Here is a 22,829-nt window from a genome sequence, read left to right on the forward strand (position 1 = left end):
ATTGTGTGGCCTAAAATGCTGGGCCTAAAGCATTTGTTACCAAAATGTGTGGTGGAGCTAAAACATCAGCTTATTCCCAAAAGTGTGCTGCACAATGGCTGAAGCGATTGTGATTATGGGAAAAACACATGACTGAACCGACAGCAGCAATTAGACCTCTGATCCCCCTAACAATCAGGCTTCAATAGAAAAACCAAGCATTTGTGGTTTTACAGAAATTATATGACTATAAGTAGTAATCGGTGAAGTAATTTTCAATAATCCCTGTGCTTGTAGACGTTATAATGTAATGATGGTATCATAATCAGGCATTCACACACTCTTTAGATACTTTGGTCAGGAACCAATGCACCAGGTTGTATGGTTAAGGAATAAAACCCCTACAAACAAGGAAAGAACTTACAAACTTACTATGGTGTCCCTGGTGGTAACTGAACCCAGAAGTGGCACCACAACATATGCGATACCAATGTTTCTCAACTCCAGTCCTCAAGGCGCCCTAACAGGTCATGCTTTCAGGCTCACTTTTATTTTGCTCAGGTGATTTGATCAGTTTCACTGCCTTAGTAATTACCACAGCTGTTTCATCTGAGAGAAATCCTGAAAACATGACCTGTTGGGGCGCCTTGAGGACTGGAGTTGAGAAACACTGCGCTATACTGTATGGTCAAAGGTATGTGGATGGCCTTCCAAATGATTGAGTTCTGGTTTACACAGGCGGGTCAGTGAAGAATTTTATGTGAATGAACTCCACTCTTGAATAGTCCTTTATTCTTTGAAATAGCAAGCAATCACGAGCATCCATAAGAAACAACTAGTAGGGATCAGGCGATATTGTTTTTTTTGGTGCCGATGCAATACCGATATTTTGGCCTCCTCTCCTGCCAATAGCCGATATTTTGTACATTTCAATTAAATAAAAAATTATACTGTCATTTTACATTTTTTTGTAAACATCCCTTGACTAGGCATGTGAGAGGTACTCTTTATGTCAAAACTTCCAGATCAGTGTTTTTGAATACTTTATTTTTTTTAAACTGACGCCTTTAAGATGGCAGTAATCTGAGAAGTGATGTCATGACATCCCTTTCAGATTTCTAGATCAGAGACCCGAACGAAACATCAGCTTTGTTCGGATCTTTGGTCAGCCAGCAGACATGCCGGCTGTTTGCTCGGGCCTCCTGGTGGGACGAAGAGCACGGGTGAGTGGCGAAAGGCAATGGGGGGGGGGGGGGGGGGATTGGGGGTTGGCTTTAAGAATACAGTGGGCAGGGCACTGTTTGACGAAGAATTATCAGACTGGCTCCTTTGATTTTCAGATGGAAAGAGGTGGATTGCCGACAGCGCCAACCACTGCATTAATTTTGGCCAGGTCCTCAAAAACCAGCTAAAATTTGATCGGTGTATGGCCAGCTTTAGTAAAAAGCAAATTGTACCTGAATGGTGAAAGGGTTTAGATTTCCTCCAGTGAGATCTGTGTTGGATGCTTTACTTACCTTTATCTCTGTCTTGCTGTAGTGTAACACTCTTCAGTTTCTCACTGAGCTCACTAATTATACTTTCTTTCTTCAGTTTCTCTCTTGTCAAAACTGTGTTAAAGTTTGTCTATAGAAAAAAAAATGAAATTGTAATTAAGATATTCAACCTTAAGGGCTCATGCATACTGCATCTCAAATAAGCTGCTTCCACAGGCGTTTGAGTTTTTTTAAGCTCTCTTTTTTTCTGCCTTGAAACTTCCCTCCATGTTAGGGAATATGCACACTATGGCTTTTTCAGGAGTTTACATGCATATGCTCTTACGGGCACAGAAAAGATGCCCAAGTGCCCAAAAAACCCGCAAACACGTGCAAAAAAGCGTGAAAAAGCTTGAAAATTCACAAAAAAAAGAAACATTATCTGAGGGGAAGGTTTGTGAAAAAAAAAATATATATAAAATAAAAACACTCAAAAGAGCATGAAAAAGCACAAGTTTCTTAGCTTTTAGGCAGAGAATTCAAAGCTTAAATGCCTGTAAAAACTGCTTTTTTTGTAGATGCAGTGTGCATAAGCCCTTAAAGTTTCCCAGATTACTTTTTTTAAATTTCAATATTTTTATTGAAGTTTATTAAGTAAATTGATACTGTGAATCACAAACATACAGGTTAAACCTATGCAATTAAAAAAAAAAAAAATTCTTTAACAGACAAAAAGTGAAGCAAACTACACTGATCATGTTGCTAATCACTTTGTAACTCATCTCCCATGCCTGCATTTTGTTCTAGATTTATCCAGTTTAACCTTTTTGTTTAACAAACATAAAACTGTCAGAATTTATAAACTGATAGTTGAACTAGACAGAGGATGTATATTTATGTATGTTATCCAGGAACATGACATTTTTATAGTGGCTTTGGAGGTCAGTAGTAATACAACACAAAAAATAGTAGTTTATAGCTGTCACAATCAATTTTAAATAAATAACTGTCTTTATAGCTGTAGTGATACCTGCTGCTCTGCAATTAAGGATATCCTGAGACTCTGAAGCTCTTCAGTCTTTTTTCTTTCCTGCAAGTCAAGATGCTCAGAAAATAACTGTTTTCCATGCCGAAGTGTTTCCTGAAGTTCAGAGATCAAACTGTGTGTGTCTATGGAGGGACTTAAAAGGGAGAAGAGAGAAAATTGTTAGCACACACATAAACCTGTAGACAAAGCTTATTATAATAAATATTCATACAAGCAGAACTTTGATCCACCAAAAAAAAAAAAAAAAATCTAATAAAAAAAAAAAAACCCATCAATTGAAATCATCATGTGTAGCAATCATGATTTAATGTGCAAATATAAGAGCTAAAATCTCAAACAACTAAAAAGACTATAATCGAAATTCTAACTGCTGCACTAACAGTAACTACACATAGCATTAAAGTGACGCCACTTAAACAGGCATAAACCCCAGGTTGCGCCGCTTACTATGTATAACTCTTAAAGTGGTTGTAAACCTTTGTTTTTTTTTTACTAATTTTTTTATTACGTTTCTTAACAAACAAAACACAGCCAGACATCATACACATTGAACCAAATATATGAATAAAACTATTTCAAAATCCAGTATAACAATACATAATCTATAGGGGAAGGGGAAAAAAGGGGGGGCAACATTAGTTCCTTCTTTCCCTTATGACCCCAAACATTTCTCATATTGGAATGCACATATTATTGATAATGGCCCCCTTGGGCATTAGATGTTGTATACAGATTATCCAGCCACTTTATCATACTTATTAGGGCAACCCCTTATTCATGTAAGTATCTCTATACAATGGAAGATTGTTATTTACCAGTTGTTTCCAATATGAGAGCGTAGGGGACCGTGGTTTCTTCTAATGCAACACAATAGCTTTTCTTGTGTAAAATTTGTTATAGTAGCAAACAATCGCTCAGACAGGAAGGATAGTCTCTACCAAACCCAATAAACAGACAGACATTGAAACTGAAAGAGGAGCACAATAAATCCACCACTTTCACCCAAAACATAATTATATATGGGCAGGTCCAGAAAATGAGTGTAAAATCAGCCTGAATCTCTCCACATCGCCAACACTCCAAAGAGCATGCAGGATTTATCTTTTTAACTCTGTGTGGAGGGATATATGCTCTATGTACTAGAGCTGCACAATTAATCATTAAAAAATCGCGATCTCGATTCACCCCCCCCCCCCCCCCCCGACTATCTATATTGCAGAGTTTGTCCATTCTTTCATATAACAAGTGGAGAGACTATCTGCTCACTCAGCTGTCAAAAGAAAACATCCGGACAGACTGCCAAGTTTAGAATATGATACATTGTAACTAACCTTCCTTCTTAGATCAAAGGGATACACTTGTTTGTTAAAAAAAAAAAAAAAAAGGCTGGGCAGTCTGCAAAGTTGTGTAAATACAGGAAGTGTAACCACTTAAAGTCTAAATATTTTTGACACTTCTTTCTTAAGTTAAAATTAGTATTGCTAGAAAATTACTTACCCCCAAACTTTATATATATATTAGCAGAGACCCTAGGGAATAAAATGGCAATTGCTGCAATATTTTATGCCACACTGTATTTGCCCAGCGATCTTTCAAATGCAATTTTTGGGGAAAAAATACACTTCAATTAATAAAACGAAAACACGGCAAGAATCGTGATCTATCTTCTAAGCAAAAAAATTGTGATTCTCATTTTAGCCAGAATCGTGCAGCTCTACTATGTACCAATTTATATTGGATCATACGATCTCTCAAAGATATCAAAGATCGCAGAGGAAAATCCCACACACCCCTCCAATCCTCCATATCTAAATCTGATATAGCTCGCACCCACCCAGCTCTAAGACCCTCTAATGACAAGATAGAAATGAATATAAGATGAGAATACAAGCTCAAGGTCAGCTTATCCAGACACTCAGACCTAAGCACTAGTTCTAAAGTAGATTGTCTAATCATTAAGCTATCCTGTGGAAATTGTGCAGGAAAACTATGACAAAGCTAGAAATAGCTAAATAGATGGGAATTTGGGACATTAAAAGTCGAAGTAAGTGTAGAGAAGGTAGATCATTTCTGATCAGTAATCACTTGAGAAAGTATTTTTAGATTATATTTAGTCCATGCAATAGGCTCTGGTGCTTTAAAAAACTGAGGAAGAGTTGGATTAAACCATAAAGGGGCACTTGGAGAAAAAACACCTTTAGGCTAATGCTCACATCTAAGACCTAGTAATGAGCATTGAAGGAGTCAACTGATATGGTGCCTTACGGCCCCCAAATAAAAGAACCTTAAGAGCATCCATAGAGCCTACTACTGCTGCTTCCAGCCAGGCAGAGGAGTTTATATTATATATATATATATATATATATATAGTTACCCCACATGGGGGGTTACCATGCGAGTGTGCCTCAGAGTCCAGCATTTGCATGCATAGACACAAAATGCCGGACTCGACCCCGCCCCCGCATCATTGGATTTTATTGACAGCAGCGGGAGTCAATCAAATGCTGCGCTGCTATCAATCTATCCCATAAAGAGCCGAGAACCCTGGGCAGAGAGGTCCAGCATGTCTCCACTAAGGGAACGAAGGGCTCAGGTGATTAAAACGGCTGGGTGGCTGATCACTAACAGGTGGTTCACAACCCCTTTACATACAATGCGGTTCCAGACATTTGTAAAGTACACTTCTGTGCTTGATAAAGTCTGCAGACCCTCATCCCAGAGTTAATTTAGTTCTTCCAGTTGGATGAAATATTTAGAAGCAACCTGTATGAAATATTTCTATTTTTAATTGTTTTTTTTAAAATAATATATATACATTTTTTACTGTAGCCCCCTGGTTCTAAACTGGGGCTAATGTATAAATTTATTAGGCTACAGGCAAATTGTTGTTTTTCTCTAAGCTCAGTGGGGTGTGAATTTCCCATTGTTGCCTGTAGATGCCACTTTTACTGCAGGATTTCTACCACTGATGCAATCTGGGGAAGGATATAGATTACTCACACAGTTGATGGGTCGGGCTGAGATGCTATTGGGGGAACTCCATTTTGAGGCCTACATAAGCTGAAGGGAGTCCTGAGGCTGTCCTGCCTGGTGTGGAGGAAGCCATACCAAGGTGAGTAGATCCACGCCAAGCCCCATCCAAGATAGCCAGGATGAAGGCTGGTCTCTCAGAAGGGCCTGGTGACTCACTTGGAGGACTAACTGGAATCTAAAAACTCGTTAAGCGTGTCGCTGGGTCGCCCCTAACACTCATTCCCTCTACCTCATTTTCAACTTGACAATAAAAGCGTTGAAAAGACAAAAAGTGACTGGCGCCCAACTTCTGTTAAAGATTCCTCATTATAGCCATGGACTTAGGAACAAGGTAAACAAAGTCTCTGGAAGTGTTATTTAACCTTCAGGGTACCAGGGGGGTGCTACATTAGTTATCTCGTATTTGTCCACTTTTCTTTCCTTCCACCACCATAGCTTTATAAGTACCTCTTTTCCCCCTCTACCTCAAAGATAATGTGTGGCCTACTGGGAGCCTTTTTTTTTTTTTCAAAATCAAATTTCTGGGCTCTGCTCTTCTGCACAGCAGTAATATAATCTCCAGTCATCTCTATGAAACCTCCATTCAATGTAAGGAAAAAAGATAGACAGCTATTCCATAGGAATGGTATACTGCCTATAAAATGCAGTGTTGGGTGTTGCTACTGAAAAAAAAAAGCCTGATCAAACTTACTATGGGCAGTTTTCATAAAAATTTGGGTTTTTAAGTAAGACTGTAAAAGTTTATCATGTAACTTAGTATTAAAATTAGCCTGAAATTTTAGTCTGCTAAAATTGATTAAGCCTAAGTAATTATCTTGCATGGAGAGTCATTGTAAATTTTATGTTTATCCCATCATTGCAGTAAAATCACCTTCCTAACCTGGCCAAAAACATTTTATGATAACCAAAGCACTGAAGCTGAGACACCTTTTTCTAGTCCTAAAATCAATGCCTATGTTCCTGAGGAGTCCCCTCGGATTCTACGTCAAGGCTGTAATTGACCTAGACATCTAAGTTTATAATAAGCCTTGTCACGTTCTGCTTTTTTAAAACCGAAAGTGGATACCGCTATCCACAGGACACCACAGCATTTAATCCATCCTACTCCTGCCTTTTATGATTCATTCATAAACAACTGAGAAGAGCAAAAAAGCTTTTTCACAAGACTTTGACAGATCATAAGGCTGGGATTTCCTCCTCCTGCCACTTTTATCCACATTCATCAAATCTCAACTTGATTCACTACAAAAACTATGTGCAAAGGCAGAGTCCTTCCTCAAAGGAGACGTTCACCTATCAACAAAAATAATAAATGCACAAACTTTTGCAGGAAAAAAAGTTCATCTATTATTGTGAATAAACTACAAGAGTGCTCATCAGTGCACTCACAGGTTGTTCAGAACTACAAGATGTCAACCGCCGGTGGCTGATGGTAGTTGTAGGTCATTAATTCACAGGAAACTATAAATGAATGACCCAGCTATGCGGGCGATGCCCCACACAACTGTGCTGTTTTTAAATTGTGACAACGGGTGCAGGGAGAAGATCCTCTGCCTGCTGTTACACTGAGAAGGTGGTGGTGATGGTGGTGGTGGTGGGGGGTGGGGTGGGGGGGGGGGGTGGTGGTGGTGGTGGTGGTGGTGGTGGGGGGGGGGGGGTGGTGGTGGTGGGGGGGGGTGGTGGTGGTGGTGGTGGTGGGGGGGGGGTGGTGGTGGTGGGGGGGGTGGGGATGAGGAGAAGGGGGAGATCGGTGGAGCTTGTGGCAGGAGCTGGGACATGTTAAACCCATATTTATCAAAAGGTGAACTTGGCCTTTACATTTAAGGTTGAACTGGATGGACTTGTGTCTTTTTTCAACCTGATTAACTATGTAACATTGTATCGATAGTCAAAATTTAAAATCACATATTCGTTTCCACCTTGTATTAAAATTATTTCTACCCTATTCATATTATTCTGAATAATCTTAGAGTTTGTAAACTTACTTTATAAAGATCCCCACACATTTACTTCCTTGAACTCCGTAACACATATTGACTATACATGAGTAGACACTGCTGTGTCACAGAATTCAGTCTGTCTTCTGAACTACAGAGGTGACAGTACAGGAATCAGAGCTTGCAGAGAGCAGAGTACCATGGGATATGTAGTCTTTAGGAATTGAAAATTAACAGCAGAAAAAAGAAGCTGTAAAAGCATGCAGTGAATCAAGGAAGATGTGCAGAGAGATGGCCAGCAGAACGACAGATAGACAGACAGAACTCACAACATGAAAGCAGATTTTTCAAGTAAGCATATATTGGATTGTCAAATATAACAATTGTTTGTAACTCTATCACAAAGCTGATATCAAAAGATAAAAACATATGCTGTGAGCGTAGATCTCCTTTAGCCTAGGTTTACACATATGTAGTGTGGCAAAGGCAGTGATCCCTGCGTGTTTATCACACTGCAGTGTAATTGCAATGTGTGTTACGACCCATTGAAGATGTCCGTTGGTTATGCAGATGCGGCAATGTGGGTGCTTTCTTTCCTATTTGATACCATCAAAGGTATCAATACAAAGGTTGCAGTTGGCTCCAAAAAAAGTTAATTGCACTTCTTTGGTGCGATACAGTGAAATTTGAGCCCATTTAAAACAAATGTACCGAATCGTATGTAGGATGCACATGCGGATTCTAGTGTGAACCCGGGCTTAAAGCAGAGCAAATATTGAAAATCTCATTTTGAAAAACTCATCAGTTATGATTTCTTTTTTTTTGTTTTTGTTTTTATGAAAGAGAAAATAAACACGGGAAACTTCAATCTGTTGTATATTAGCTTTTTGTAATCCCCTGTATATTAGCATTATGAATAGCAGAGGAAAGGACAGCAATAACAGACATAGCATTCTAACCCTTTACACAGTACTGTCAGTTCTGCAGTAGGAATATAACACTACTTAGAAAGCAGCTTTTGCAGCCATTATAAATTAGGGATAGAGTGATATTCTTTATACTCCTGGTCTGGGTATCTTCCCTTCACATCACCGTTGAGTTGTTTGAGGGCTATATTCAAATATTGTGAAATATAAGTTCAGAGTCAGCACCTGGGAAATGCATTTAAAGTGGTTGTAAACCTCAGACATGAAATACAAAGGGAGTTGTGACCTGTCCCAACCAAAGTATAAAAATGGCATGCCGCCATGCCTAATTTGTGTGAGAAAAAGGATAGAAATTGGAATGGGACTTTATGTGAGGCATGTCAAGGTGTTCTATCCTTTTTTCTCAGACATGAAATAGGAACAAAGCATATCATTCTATAGTGTGTGCTTGTCTCAATCCAGAGCACTGTGTGCGATTTCTGTCTGCTGCTCAATTCCTCTGCTATCAGCATGAATATTGTCTTACTAGTTTTCCTGACACCAAGAGAAAAATGGTGACAGGTAAGGGCACTGACTGTGTACTGTGTGAAGGGGGTGTGTCCCCTCCTTCCAATCAGCTCTCAGAGCTCTCTTCACTGATGTAACTTCAGCTCTCTGTCCCCTGCTTTTCAGAGTTGAGGATCCTATGTAAATTCTGCAGTTTAAAGGGCTGTAGGGGACAGACAGCTGTAGATAAACAAGGGGGAGATTTGTTTAATTTCTGTGTATCACCTGAGACAATTTAACTCGCGGGGTATATGGAAGGGTTTACAACCACTTTAAAATAGACTGTTACAAACATTATGCAAATTATCAATATTAATTTAACAAAACTGTCAATATGTCATTCATGACCTGACAACCTCTTTGTTATAACAGTTTATACTCCCAGAAAGGAGTTTTAGGCCTCTCGCAAACAATATTCCTGTTTTAGCATCTATTTTTTTTAGCCTTTTTTTGTATGTATTTTCATGTATTTTCACGTATATGCATTCACACAATTTCGTGCGCATGCAAGCAAATTATTCTTGTATTCACAATATGTTAATGGGCATTTGCAGTGCCATGCAGCTTAGATGTTTCTGTACAGGCAGTTGATAATATCCTTTCTATTTCTCCTTTGCATAAAATCAGGTTGGATTAAATCTATAAAAAACTTTAACTGGCATCTGTGTCAAACAAGAGTCTTAAAGAGGTTTTAAAGGCAGAAGGGATTTTATCTTAATGCATTTTATACTGTATGCAGCAGCCCCCCTAATACTTACCTGAGCCCCATCTCGGTCCAGCGATGTTGCACGAGTGTCCGGGCCACCTGGGACTCCCCCTTCTCATTGGCTGAGACATAGCAACGGCGCTAGTGGCACCAGCTGCTGTCAATTAAAGTCAGTTAGCCAATGAGGGAGAGGGGGAGGATCCTAACTGCAGCTCCGTGTCTGAAAGGACACACGGAGATGCAGCTTGGCTCGGGTGCCCTCATAGCAAGTTGCTTGCTGTGGGGGCATTCCGCAGGAGCAGCGAAGAGAGACCCGAGAAGAGGTGGATCTGGGTTGCTCTGTGCAAAACCACTACACAGAAGTGGTAAGTATAACATTAGAGCTGCAACTAGCGATTAATTTGTCTGTTGACTAATCTATCGATTCTTTTTTCGATTAGTCAACGACTATGCGATTATTTTTATTTTTTTATGAAAAAAATTTGATTAGCGAATTAATCCTTTGGATAACCTTACAAAAAATAAGTACATTAAAAAAAAGTAAGATAAAAGAATATAGCTAGTACATACATATATATATATATATATATGAGTATGTACTTATATTCTTACCTTTTTTTATGTACTTATTTTTTGTAAAGTTAAGATAAAAGAATATATATGTACGGCTGAGTACGGCAGAGCATGGCTGGGCAGGGTAGGGCAGAGCATGGCTGGGCAGGGTAGGGCAGAGCATGGCTGGGCAGGGTAGGGCAGAGCATGGCTGGGCAGGGTACGGCAGAGCATGGCTGGGCAGGGTACGGCAGAGCATGGCTGGGCAGGGTACGGCAGAGCATGGCTGGGCAGGGTACGGCAGAGCATGGCTGGGCAGGGTACGGCAGAGCATGGCTGGGCAGGGTACGGCAGAGCATGGCTGGGCAGGGTACGGCAGAGCATGGCTGGGCAGGGTACGGCAGAGCATGGCTGGGCAGGGTACGGCAGAGCATGGCTGGGCAGGGTACGGCAGAGCATGGCTGGGCAGGGTACGGCAGAGCATGGCTGGGCAGGGTACGGCAGAGCATGGCTGGGCAGGGTACGGCAGAGCATGGCTGGGCAGGGTACGGCAGAGCATGGCTGGGCAGGGTACGGCAGAGCATGGCTGGGCAGGGTACGGCAGAGCATGGCTGGGCAGGGTACGGCAGAGCATGGCTGGGCAGGGTACGGCAGAGCATGGCTGGGCCGGGTACGGCAGAGCATGGCTGGGCCGGGTACGGCAGAGCATGGCTGGGCAGGGTACGGCAGAGCATGGCTGGGCCGGGTACGGCAGAGTATGGCTAGGCAGTAGGGGTGCAACGGATCAAAAAACTCACGGATCGGATCGTTCCTCGGATCAGAGTCACGGATCGGATCATTTTTCGGATCAGCAAATAGTAATTGAATTTGCAAAAAACTGTGAAAATTCCACCACCATATAGTCCCCACTGTAATATCCATGTCATCTCCCCCACTGTAATACTGGCTGAGTATGGCTGGGTACGGCTGAGCATGGCTTGGTATTACCGAGTATTGCAGAGTACGGCTGGGTATGGCAGAGTACGGCTGGGTATGGCAGAGTACGGCTGGGTATGGCAGAGTATGGCTGGGTATGGCAGAGTGTAGCAGAGTATTGGTGGGTATTGCAGAGCATTGGCAGGGTACTGCAGGGTATTGCAGATTATTGGCAGGGTATTGGAAGAGTATGGAGGGATGGCATGGATAGATGTGACTGCAATTGTCACAGGGCAGCGCTGTGGGCACTACAGATCCAGCCCACAGCGCTGCTGCCATCTAATCTTTCCCCTCCACTGTACAGATCAGTACACAGAGGGGAGAGAGGATTGTTTACAAGTGATCGCTCCATCATTTGACGGAGCGATCACATTGTAAACGGCCGCCGGGTGTACCAAGATAGCCTCCGCTCCAGAGCTAGGCCAAAGCAGTGGCCTTTCCTAAGGCGGAGGCAGCGGAGAGCTCCGCGGATCGCGGGGTGTGCCAATCCGAACAGGTTGTCCCGTTCGGATCACGGATTGGATATTGACAATAAAGGATTGTTTTAAGGAAGTGGATAAAACTAGATTGATGGAAAAACGAATATCTGTGCAAAATGACTCCCGACTGAGATTTTATGAAGGTTGGCTTGAGTTTAAACAATTGGGATGTATTTAAGCTATATGAGGATTTAAAGTATTGTTTGAGGGGAGAGGGGGATGGTGGTAGTACACCCCCCTCTTGCCCTCAAAAGTAGAGTAGACGGTAGGGGGAACCTCAGAATTTTATGTCTATGTTTTGGGAAATGGGAATATTGCATTATTTATATATTTTAGGAATGTTATGTATCATGTGTTGCCTCATGAGGAGTTTATGAGTAATCTCCATTAGCAACTGGGAATATTTGTGTGTGTGTGTGTGTGTATGTATATATATATATATATATATACATACATACATACATACACACACACACACACACTAGAATAAGAAACAAGGATTAGTGTGTATGAAATGTCGTTTTTGGTATGGGGTTAACCTAGCTAGCTGTACACATGACAGGCTTTAGACTGAGAACCCAAACCATTTAACAGTTCCTTTTGATCTGCAGGAATGTTTGGTGCTTGTGATATGGGAGATGCTCTGCTATTTACTTGTCGTAAATTCAAATGCAAGGAAGAGTTAAATACTATAGTGGAGACCTGACTGGGCCGAAATCATTAGCTAGATAAAGGCTTTGTAGTCCCCTGTGTTAACCAACCCTTTATCCACTTCGAAGAAATGTTTGATATGCAGAGAATATTTCTTAGATCTGTTCATGAAATGGACAATTTGCCCCGGCTATGACCATGTATATAGTTAAGCGCCCTAGTCAAGAGAAGGTGATAACCTTCTCTTTAATTCATTTCTCTTCTAGGAGGTGCTAGTGAGGGGCTGAGCTATGCTAAATTAAGGGAAAGGGGAAATTGTCCAATCTTGGAGGAGATACGCCCGGAGGGATGAGAGGGGTAACATTGTTCCACCAATCAGGATGGCCCTGTTCAAGTCAATGAGAGATGGGCCTTTATTAGTGTAAGGTACACACAGGGAAGGAAGGAGGAGTCATGAGTCTGACATGGGCCCACACACATCACTACTGGTAAATATCAGGTCAGCACCCAGCATTTAAAGAGGAAGTAAACCCTGATGAGTTTACTTCCTCTTTTTTTCCCTGCAAAGGTAAAGCATAATGGACTACTATGCATCGCATAGCAGCCCATTATGTGTCACTTACCTGACACAGGAGCCAGCGAAGTCGCCGCTGTCCCCTGTAGTCCGCCGCATCCATCTTGCTTGTGGTGTCTCGCAGCTCCGCCGAATGACAGCGGCGAAGCCGCGATGACGTCACTCCCGCGCATGCGCACGGGAGTGGCGTCTCGCAGCTCCGCCGCTGTCATTCGGCAAAGCCGCGATGACGTCACTCCCGCGCATGCGCACGGGAGTCGACAAATGCGGCAGCTCCATTCTTGGAACTGCCGCGTTTAGTGCGCCGTAGACAGCGGTGCCCGTTTTCGGGCAAATATCTCCTAAACCATATAGGTTTAGGAGATATTTCTTGGACCTACAGGTAAGCCTTAATCTAGGCTTACCTGTAGGTCAAAGTCGTTTGTAAGGGTTTACTTCCTCTTTAAGGTATAGCTGCTTGTCATATGTTTGTTTGCTGTTTGTAGTTTGATGTTTTGATGAATATACTCCGTATTTCTTATCTATTGATGGCTTTGTATTAAATAGACTTTCAACTACTCACTAATAAATGTTATCGTGTTAAAGCTTTCACTCTTGGTCAAAGAACTCTCATTTAACCCACATCATATCTTTGAGATATTAAATCTTAAATATAATAAACGAGTAACATAATTGGCGACCACAAAGTCAAGTACCAGGACTGAAAGTATTTAAATATAATACAGAGATGTGAGTAATGCAGATTTAGGTTATTGGGCTGGATTTTAAAACGAGTCGGTTTTTCTGGTAGTTTGGAGGTCACAGCAAGTTTATCTAGGGAAAAATATAAATAAAAGTAAATGTATTTGTTTCATTAGTGGGTATTAGATTAACTCTTAAAAAAAAAAAAAAGGAGGGAGGATACACCACATATTTGGTTTGGTTAACATCCCGTAATTATAATTGAAAAAGCACATTTGAAGTATCATTATAACCGGTCATATAATGAGGAGGATGTGCTGAGTGGGGGGAAAATTGTTTTGTTTTTTGTTGTTTGTTTCTTTTGTATTATACTGTAAAGACACTGAAAGAGTGTGGCCCTTGTTTTGTGGACACATTTTGCAATTATAATTTTTTTCTCTCTTTTCCTGGTTTAGTTTTTATGCTTTATTTTTATTTTTAAGACACAAAAACGTGCTTGTTTTCTGTTGTGTTTAGGACATCGAAACTAACCTACAAAATAAGTGGTGTGTTTTTTTTTTGTTTTGCCGTTTCTTTTTTTGTTTTTAGCTGTGGAAATTTAAAAGCAGTAATATTCTCATTGTTGTTAAAGGACCAAACTGTGCAAGTCTGGTTACTGAAGCCAATATCTGATAAAGATTATTATTATAGTGTCAAATAAGGTACATTTAGCATACTGTATTATACCTTGATTTTTTTTTGTTATAAGAAACCCGATCAATAATTTGACAAGCTCAAATTGTTGTATCCTGTTTTTTTTTTTTTTTTGTATTTTGTATTTTTTTTCAAAACTGAATTGGGTGTAACAGCTATTGGTGTCTATTTCTATTTCTATTGTCAACCTAGAGGGTTGATCACCCTATTTTGCTCCTTGTGTGCTTACTGAACACAGTATCTCAACACTATTGTTCCCTTGGTCTATGTTTCGGGTGTAGGCTCAGACAAGGTAGGCTACAAGCTATTGTTAAGATAATCAGTTGTCTCCACTAATCTAAAAGATTGTTTTATTGAGAGCTGAAAATATATTTTATTTCCCTTAAGGGCCGGTTCACACTGCAGGCGCGGCGAGGCGTCTCCGACTTGCCTCGCCGCGACCTGCGGCGACCTCAGCGGCGACTTGCAGAGGACTTCTGTATAGAAGTCAATGCAAGTCGCCCCCGAAGTCGCCCAGAAGTAGTACAGGAACCTTTTTTCTGAGTCGGAGCGACTCGAGTCGCTCCTCTCAGAACGGTTCCATTGTACAGAACGGGGGCGACTTGCGGGAGCGAGGCGAGGCGAGTCGTGTCGCCTCGCATCGCCCGCTGTGTGAACCGGCCCTTACTGTATTTTCTGGATTTTATTCAATTTCAGTTTATTGTTTTTCCTTTTTATCTCCTTCTTTACTGTAACCTCAAGTATCTGTATAGTGCAGAGGAATGTTTAACTTAATTAAGCTCACAAATTGTGCATACTATCGGTCGATAATGGCTGTCATGTCCTGTCTAGAACGTTTTGTAGCAACTTATACTCTAACATAAGAGCAATGAATTTGCCAGTGATGCTAAATTAAAAGAATCTCCTTGGGCCTATGTCCAGGAGTTATTTGAAGAACAAGTAAAAACAAAAGACAAAAAACCAAAAAGAACAAAAAGCTCAAAAGTTTAGCCTTAGCAGGCATGTATGTTGCTTGCATGGCTATGAGTGCTAAAATACAGCAATTTTAAGATATGGTCCAGGGGTAAGCAACCCCCGACACGGGTGCCACAAGCGGCATGCAAAGCCTCTTTTACCAACATTCGACTTCCTCCCCTTGAGCAGAGCAGTGCATGGATGCGTCAGTGAGACACAAATGCATTCCAATTTCAGAATTCCCACACTGCACCTGCCCTGAGGGGGAGGCACCGTGCCCCCACACATTGTAAAAGATGGGAAACATTGTTTGGTTCTCTAACTTTGCTGTAGTTACGATTGTCAGCTTTTGTGATGGGGAAGAGATTGGGTGCAGTTCTGGTGGGAGGGGGCTGTCCCTGTTTCCAGCGGGAGGACTGTCATTGGCCACTGCTGAAGCCAATCACAGTCCTGCTAGCCCCACCCACCATCTGGAGGTAGATGACTTGCTTGGTTGCCACTACAATCTCAGAAAGAAGTGATAATCTGCTAATCTGAAATGTGGAGTTTCAGGAATTGGGGCTGATCTGAAGTGTGGAAGTGCAGGAATAGGGGCTGTTCTGTGGCGTGCAGGATGTTAATTTCGCACTACTACTCAAGTAGTTTAGAGCATTTACTTTTACACTCAAGCCGCGTACACACGGGCGGACTGTCTGGCCAACTTAGTCCATCGAAACACATTTCAGCGGACAGTCCGCTCGTGTGTGGGCTTCAGCTGACTTTTTCAGCGTGCAGTCTGGCGGACTAAGTATTTCGGAATTTCCGTAATATTGTCCGTCGTACTTTGGTTTCAGCGGACAATCCGCTCGTGAGTAGGGTAGTTCGACGGACTAAGCATGGCGCATGCTCAGAAAGGATTTACACGGCGAAAGGTTGCATTGCTGTGTATTGGACTTCCTATTTCTAGTCCCGTCGTACGTGCTGTACACGTCATCGCACAAACTTTCGACGGACTGTTTTGCATCCGTGTGTGGTCAAGTCCGTTCATTCGAAAGTAGGACGGACTGTCCGTCGGATTGTCTGACGGACTAAGTTGGCCATACAGTCCGCCCGTGTGTACGCGGCTTTACTAAAAAAGTCCTTTTTGTGATTGAGTGTGACTTTTTTGGTTATAAAATCGGCACGCTCAATTTCTTTAAAAACATTTTTTGACACACCGTGCTCAAAAAGTTGCCTACTCCTGATATAGTCTATAATAAAAATATTACAATTTCTGAGAAGGAAAAAGAGAATGCAGCTTTACATAACCAAGTAAAAACCTTAACCACCCTTAATCAAATGTTTAAGGCCTCACAGGAGGAACATTTAAAAAAATACAAATTGGCTCAAAAACAAGTGGTACAATAGAAAAGCATGCTAACCAAAGTTGAGACTGAACGGGAACACATAACTAGTGCATACAAAGTGGTACAAGATCAGTTACATGGAACTAAGAAAGGAAAATTATAGATCACACAAAACAAAGAGTCACAGTTGCTACAAACAATTTCAATTCTTAAAGGAAAGGTGGCTGTGGCCAGCAGATGTGCACATAATGCTACAGCACCTACTTGTGCCTATGAAATTGGGGACACTGAGGAAAATGAAGAGTATTGGGGAGAGGAAGATATGGATCTTAATTCTACTTTTCCTGTGGCAATGGGAGAAATCGCAGATCTACAGGAAAATCAAGAATGCACCATTGCCAAAGACCCACCAGACAATCCAATCGGGAGGATATGGAATATAAGAACCTATTGATTCACAATGCCCACCCAGCTGTACGAATAAAATGTGAGCATTTGATAGATCCAAGAAAACACAGCTATGAGGAGGTGATTGGATTAATACATACAGTAGATCAATCCATGCCATCCAATCATATAAACAGCACAGGCTTAAGGAAAAAGAAGAGAAACCACAGTTTAGGATGGTGGCTTCATTACAATGCAGGACTACCACCATGTTTGGTCAGCTTGCAGATTCCCGTCTTAGGCTGGGGGAGAGAGCCTGCTTGAGATGTAATAATTTGTTCGCTATGAAGTGAAGTCTCCCTTCATGCAGACACAACTGTCCAAATTCCTACGGTGACTGGCGTTGTGGAGAAACCCATCTGTGTCCACGAATATAACCTTAATATGGGAGGGGTGGACCTCAATAACCAGTTGTTTGCGTCGTACCTAGTTGCCCGTAAGGTCAGACGCTGGTACAAAAAAAGTGTCCGTATACTTATTTCAATTGGCTTTGCTGAACGCTCATGTGCTATACAGAGCTTCAGGATGAACTAGATCCTTCCTTAAAGCGGGAGTCCGCCGGGACTCCGCGTTTTTTTTTTTTTTTTAAAGCCAGCAGCTACAAATACTGCAGCTGCTGACTTTTAAAATAGTGATACTTAACTGTCCAGCGCGCCCGCGATGTCGGCACCCGAAGCCGATCAATAGATCGTCACTCGGGTGCTGCCGCCGCCATCTTGGGTATGGGAATCAGGAAATGGAGCCTTTCGGCTTCATTTCCAGGTTCCCTACTGCGCATGCGCAAGTCGCGCTGTGCAATAAGGACGGTCCCCGCTGCCTCTGGGATCCGTGTTTCCCAGCAGGCAGCGGGGCACTTGCGGAAGGGGGCGGGCACTTGCGGAAAGGGGCGTAAACCCTTTTCGCAGAGAGCTATCCCGGAAGTGGGTGCAGTTACCTGGATTATCCAGGTAACTGCACCCCCCTCCCCCCTGAAAGGTGCCAATTGTGGCGCTGGAGGGGGGGAGGATTCCGATGAGCGGAAGGTCCATTTTAGGGTGGACCTCCGCTTTAAATTCTAGGAAGAGATCAGAGCTCTTCTGTATCCAGACGGTGCTCTGGCCCAACTTCCCAGTGCAAATGCAGTAAGCCGGCTGTATGAGAGGCATTTTCTGCATGTCCTCTCTGGTACCCCTTTCCGCATGTCCTCTCTGGTACCCCTACCCAAAGAAACCCCCAAAGAAGATGTCGTGTCTGTAGAAAGCGTGGATATAGGCGTGACACCGACTTTAATTGTCCCTCCTGTCCTGACCTTGTCTTTGCATTGGTAACTGTTTCGAACGCTACCACACACTAGTTGAGTAATAGCATAGGGTACAGCACCACACAGTCATAGGCACACGTACACAGGGTCTTGGGGTCTCAAAAGATGTGATGGCCATCACATTTTGAGAGACCCTAATCTGCAATGTTCAGTTTATAGTTTTTTTTTACAGTTTTTATAAAAGTGAAAAAAAGAACAAACACAAAAAAATAAAAAAAAATAAAAAAGCCAAAAATAGTTGTGGTTGTATTTTTCTTCTCTCTATTGTTTTCTCTCTTATGTTCACTCTCTACTTTTCACTCACTATTGTTCTATATCTATCGTTCTCTCTCGGTTTTATTTTTATTATGTTTTATTGTATTTGCTTTGCAGGTATGGTGAGTTATACTGTAATGTTTGTTTTATTGTTAACCATCATTTGCTTAGCAGGTACGCCATTCAGTTGCGCAGATTTATTTATCTTGACAGCAACAGCGTTTGCTCCCACGATAGATAAAGCTGTGACTCCAGCGCTGTAAGAGGTGATTTCACCACCACAGTTTAAAAAAAAAAAAAAAAAGAGCATATATGCCAAAGCATGGGGGCAGCAGGGGTAGGGAAGTGATTTGCTCCCACCTTTTGGAGCGGATGTCCCCATGCTTCGACATATATATATATATATATATTTTAGGCACAAATTGTGTTAAATGTTTTATTTTTTACTGTTTTTTTTTGTATTTGCTTTGGAGGTATGGTTAGTCTTACTGTAATGTTACTTTGTTTTATTGTGAACCATCATTTGCTTAGCAGGTACGCCATTCCGTTGCAGATTTTTTTATCTTGACAGCAACAGTGTTTGCTCCCATGATACATTAAGCCGTGACTCCAGCGTTGTAGGAGGCGATTTCACCACCACAGTTAAAAAAAAGAGCATATATGCCGAAGCATGGGGGCAGCAGGGGTGGAGGAGCGATTTGTTCCTACCTTTTGGGGCGGATTCCCCCATGCTTCAACATGCATAAATGGTGCATGTATGCCCATCATTAGAAATGGATGGATGAAGGGAGGTATTCTAATGGTGGGCATACCCACTGATCAATCTTTTTTTCGTTCAGCCCACAGGCTGCATGAAAAAAAAAAAAGATTACAATATATGCCCAACAAGGACCAGCAACGCACTGGTATGTTGGTGGACTTTGAGTGGTTATACCTGATGCCTGCGGGTTTTGGTATCATCTTGGTATCATTTTTTTCAGACAGTGGTCGGCTTTCATGTAAAAAGCAAACCTAGCAGCTAATTAGCCTCTAGACTGCTTTTACAAGCAATGGGAGCAAATGCCGCCCCCCCCCCCCCGTCTTCCATGGTTTTCTCTGGCTCTCCTGTCCCAACAGGGAACCTGAGAATGCAGCCGGTGGTTCCGCCAGCTGACCATAGAGCTGATCAGAGACCAGAATGGCTCCAATCATCTCTATGGCCTAAGAAACCGGAAGCTACGAGCATTTCATGACTTCGATTTCGCCGGATGTAAACAGCGACATTTGGAAAGTGGGAAAGCCTTTTATCACACCGATCTTGGTGTGGTCAGATGCTCTGAGGGCAGAGGAGAGATCTAGGGTCTAATAGACCCCAATTTTTTCAAAAAAGAGTACCACAGGGGATATTTACATTCCCTGAGATAACAATAAAGCAAAAAAAGAAAAGAAAGGAACAGTTTAAAAATAAGATAAAAAAAAAAAGCACCCCCCCCCCCCCGCTCTCACACGAAGGCGAACGCAAGCGTCGGTCTGGCGTCATATGTACAGAGCAATTGCACCATGCATGTGAGGTATCACAGCAAAGGTCAGATCGAGGGCAGTCCTTTTAGCAGTAGAACTCCTCTGTAAATCTAAAGTGCTAACCTGTAAAGGCTTTTAAAAATGTATGTAGTTTGTGCTCAATTTTAAAGCATGTCATGTTTAGTATCCATGTAACCTTTGGGCAATATAGTGTTTTAGTGCATTAAAATGAAAAAGTGTTTTTTCCCCCAAAAAAAAATGCATTTGAAAAATCGCTGCGCAATGAAACACCTACCATTTTAAGCTGCAGGGCCTTTGCTTTGAAAAAATATATAATGTTTGGGGGTTCAAAGTAATTTTTTTGCAAAAAAATTTTTTTTTCATGTAAAACAAAGTGTCAGAAAGGGCTTCATCTTCAAGTGGTTAGAAGAGTGAATGATGTGTGACATTAGCTTCTAAATGTTTTGCATAAATTGCCAGGACAGTTCATACCCCCCCAATGACCCCATTTTGGAAAGTAGATACCCCAAGCTATTTGCTGAGAGGCATGTTGAGTGGAAAAAAAGTGCGCTACGCAAATATGGCGTGACAGAAGTATTGCAACGAGCGCCATTTTATTCTCTAGGGTGTTAGAAAAAAAATTGTATAACGTTTGGGGGATTCTAAGTAATTTTCTAGCAAAAAAAAATGTTTTTAACTTGTAAAAAACATATCAAAAAAAGGCTTGGTCCTTAAGTGGTTAAGGTTGTTTTCTCTAAAAATTCAATAAAAATAATTTAACACATAAAAAAAACAAAAAACCTCAAGAGATATAAAAAAAAAAAAAAAAAAAATATATATATATATATATATATATATATACACACCTCAAGAGATATATTCTCTGAAAGCAGACACTCTGGAGAATAAATTGGTTGTAGTTCAAATTTTTAGGTCACATGATATTTTAGCAGCAGTTTATGAATCACTTCAGCCTCTGAAGATTTGGCTGCTCAATGACCAGGCCATTTTTTGTGATTCAACACTGCGTCGTTTTAACTGACAATTGTGCAGTCATGCGACGCTGTACCCAAACAAAATTGATGTCCTTTTTTTCCTACAAATAGAGCTTTCTTTTGGTGGTATTTGATCATCTCTGCATTTTTTATGTTTTGCGCTATTAACAAAAAAAAAAAAAAACTCAATATTTTGTACTTTTTGCTATAATATTCCCAAATAATTTTTATCTTTTTTTTAAAAGCAAATGTTTTCCTCAGTTTAGGCCAATATGTATTCTTCTACATATTTTTAGCAGTGAAAATCACAATCAGCATATATTGATTGGTTTGCACAAAAGTTATAGCGTCTACAAAATAGGGGAGAGATTTATGGCATTTTTATTATTATTATTTTATTTACTAGTAATAGTGGCGATCTGTGATTTATCGGGACTGCGACATTATGGCGAACACAGCGGACACTTTTGACACATTTTTGAAACCATTGACAATTATACAGCAATCGGTGCTATAAAAATGCACGGATTACTGTGTAAATGTCACTGGCAGGGAAGGGAGTAACACAAAGGGGCGATCAAGGGGGTTAACTGTGTTCCCTCGTGTGTGTTCTAACTGTGAAGGGAGGGGACTGACTATAGGAGATGACGATCTGCCTCTCCTCTCAGAACAGGGATTTGTGTGTTTATATACACACACACACACGTCCCTGTTCTGCCTCGCGGCGACCGCCGGCCACGAGCATGGCCCCCCCACCCCCACCCCCTGCAATGCAGTGGGCACGCTCGCGCGCCTCCGGCGGTGCTATCCCACTTAAAATAACTGACATACAGCTAAAACGGTTTGTGCTGACCTGCCACAGTATAATGATGGCGGCTGGTGGGCAAAGTTAATTTTAAAGCACACAAACAATATATTACCCAATTTTTTGTAAATTATAAAAGATGAGGTTGCACTGAGTACATAGCCAACATGTCAACCTTTAAAAATGTGCATGTCCAGAAAAAAGGTTGTGTAAACAAAATTGCACAGAAAGCCCAGAAAAATGTAACTTGGGGGTACTCTTTATTTTCCATAGGCAACACTGTAAAAACGCCTACTAGTCATCAGTTCAGAGCTAACCATTAATAGTTGCCCTAGATTTATTACGCTCATTCTGGCATGCACAGTAATATGTAACATGTGTAGTACGAGTGATGTCTTCATAAGCAGAGGCCCCCACCAAATGTGTGTATTGACGTTAGTATGTGCATGTAGGTTGGGGTGTGGCAGGCTCAATTTTTTTTTTTTTTGGGGGGGGGGGGGGTTAAGTGCTTGGATATAACTTTATTTTATGACACTTTTTTTTCACTAAAAGTTAAAGTGATGTAAACCCACTCTCATCCTTTCTAAACGACTGCAATATTGGTTATCTAGAAGGATATACATGCCTCCTGCATGTATACTTATCTGTCAAATGTCTCCCCTCTGTCTGCTGTAAGACCCGAAAAACACTGAACTTCTGCTATGATCACTAACATCCAGTCAAAACCCAGAAAAGTCCCCACATGACTTCAGCATGCCAAATCATGCTGAGGTGTGGAACAGCCAATCCTTGCAGAGATGCTGAAGAAAGGAGAGGGGGTGGGAATTAAAAAAATAATGCACGTCTTAGGCTAGTGCACGAGATATGTAAATCACCTTTCAATCACAGCAAGGGGGAAGAACGGACAAAGATTTCACATGAAATATACACATACTGTGTACAAAACCCCCTGCTGCCACTGATGCAAGCCTTACATGAGTTGAAGTAAAAGGG

The 22,829-nt window shown here is 41.5% G+C and overlaps 1 protein-coding gene across 5 annotated transcripts in view; it reads right to left on the minus strand.

The window, feature by feature from the left end:
* RB1CC1 (RB1 inducible coiled-coil 1) overlaps positions 1-22,829 on the minus strand; it is a 230,354-nt gene that overhangs the window by 60,728 nt on the left and 146,797 nt on the right. For all 5 annotated transcript variants that reach the window (XM_077492686.1, XM_077492687.1, XM_077492689.1 and 2 more), the window contains exons 15-16: positions 2,485-2,635; positions 1,497-1,605 (exon numbers count right to left, since the gene is read on the minus strand). In XM_077492686.1, coding sequence (XP_077348812.1) covers positions 1,497-1,605; positions 2,485-2,635 — 260 coding nt within the window. The remainder of the gene's footprint in view (positions 1-1,496; positions 1,606-2,484; positions 2,636-22,829) is intronic.

Source organism: Lithobates pipiens, unplaced genomic scaffold (genome assembly GCF_037356315.1).
Source record: "Lithobates pipiens isolate NorthernLeopardFrog02 unplaced genomic scaffold, aLitPip1_a1.2 Scaffold_19, whole genome shotgun sequence".
NCBI lineage: Eukaryota > Metazoa > Chordata > Amphibia > Anura > Ranidae > Lithobates > Lithobates pipiens.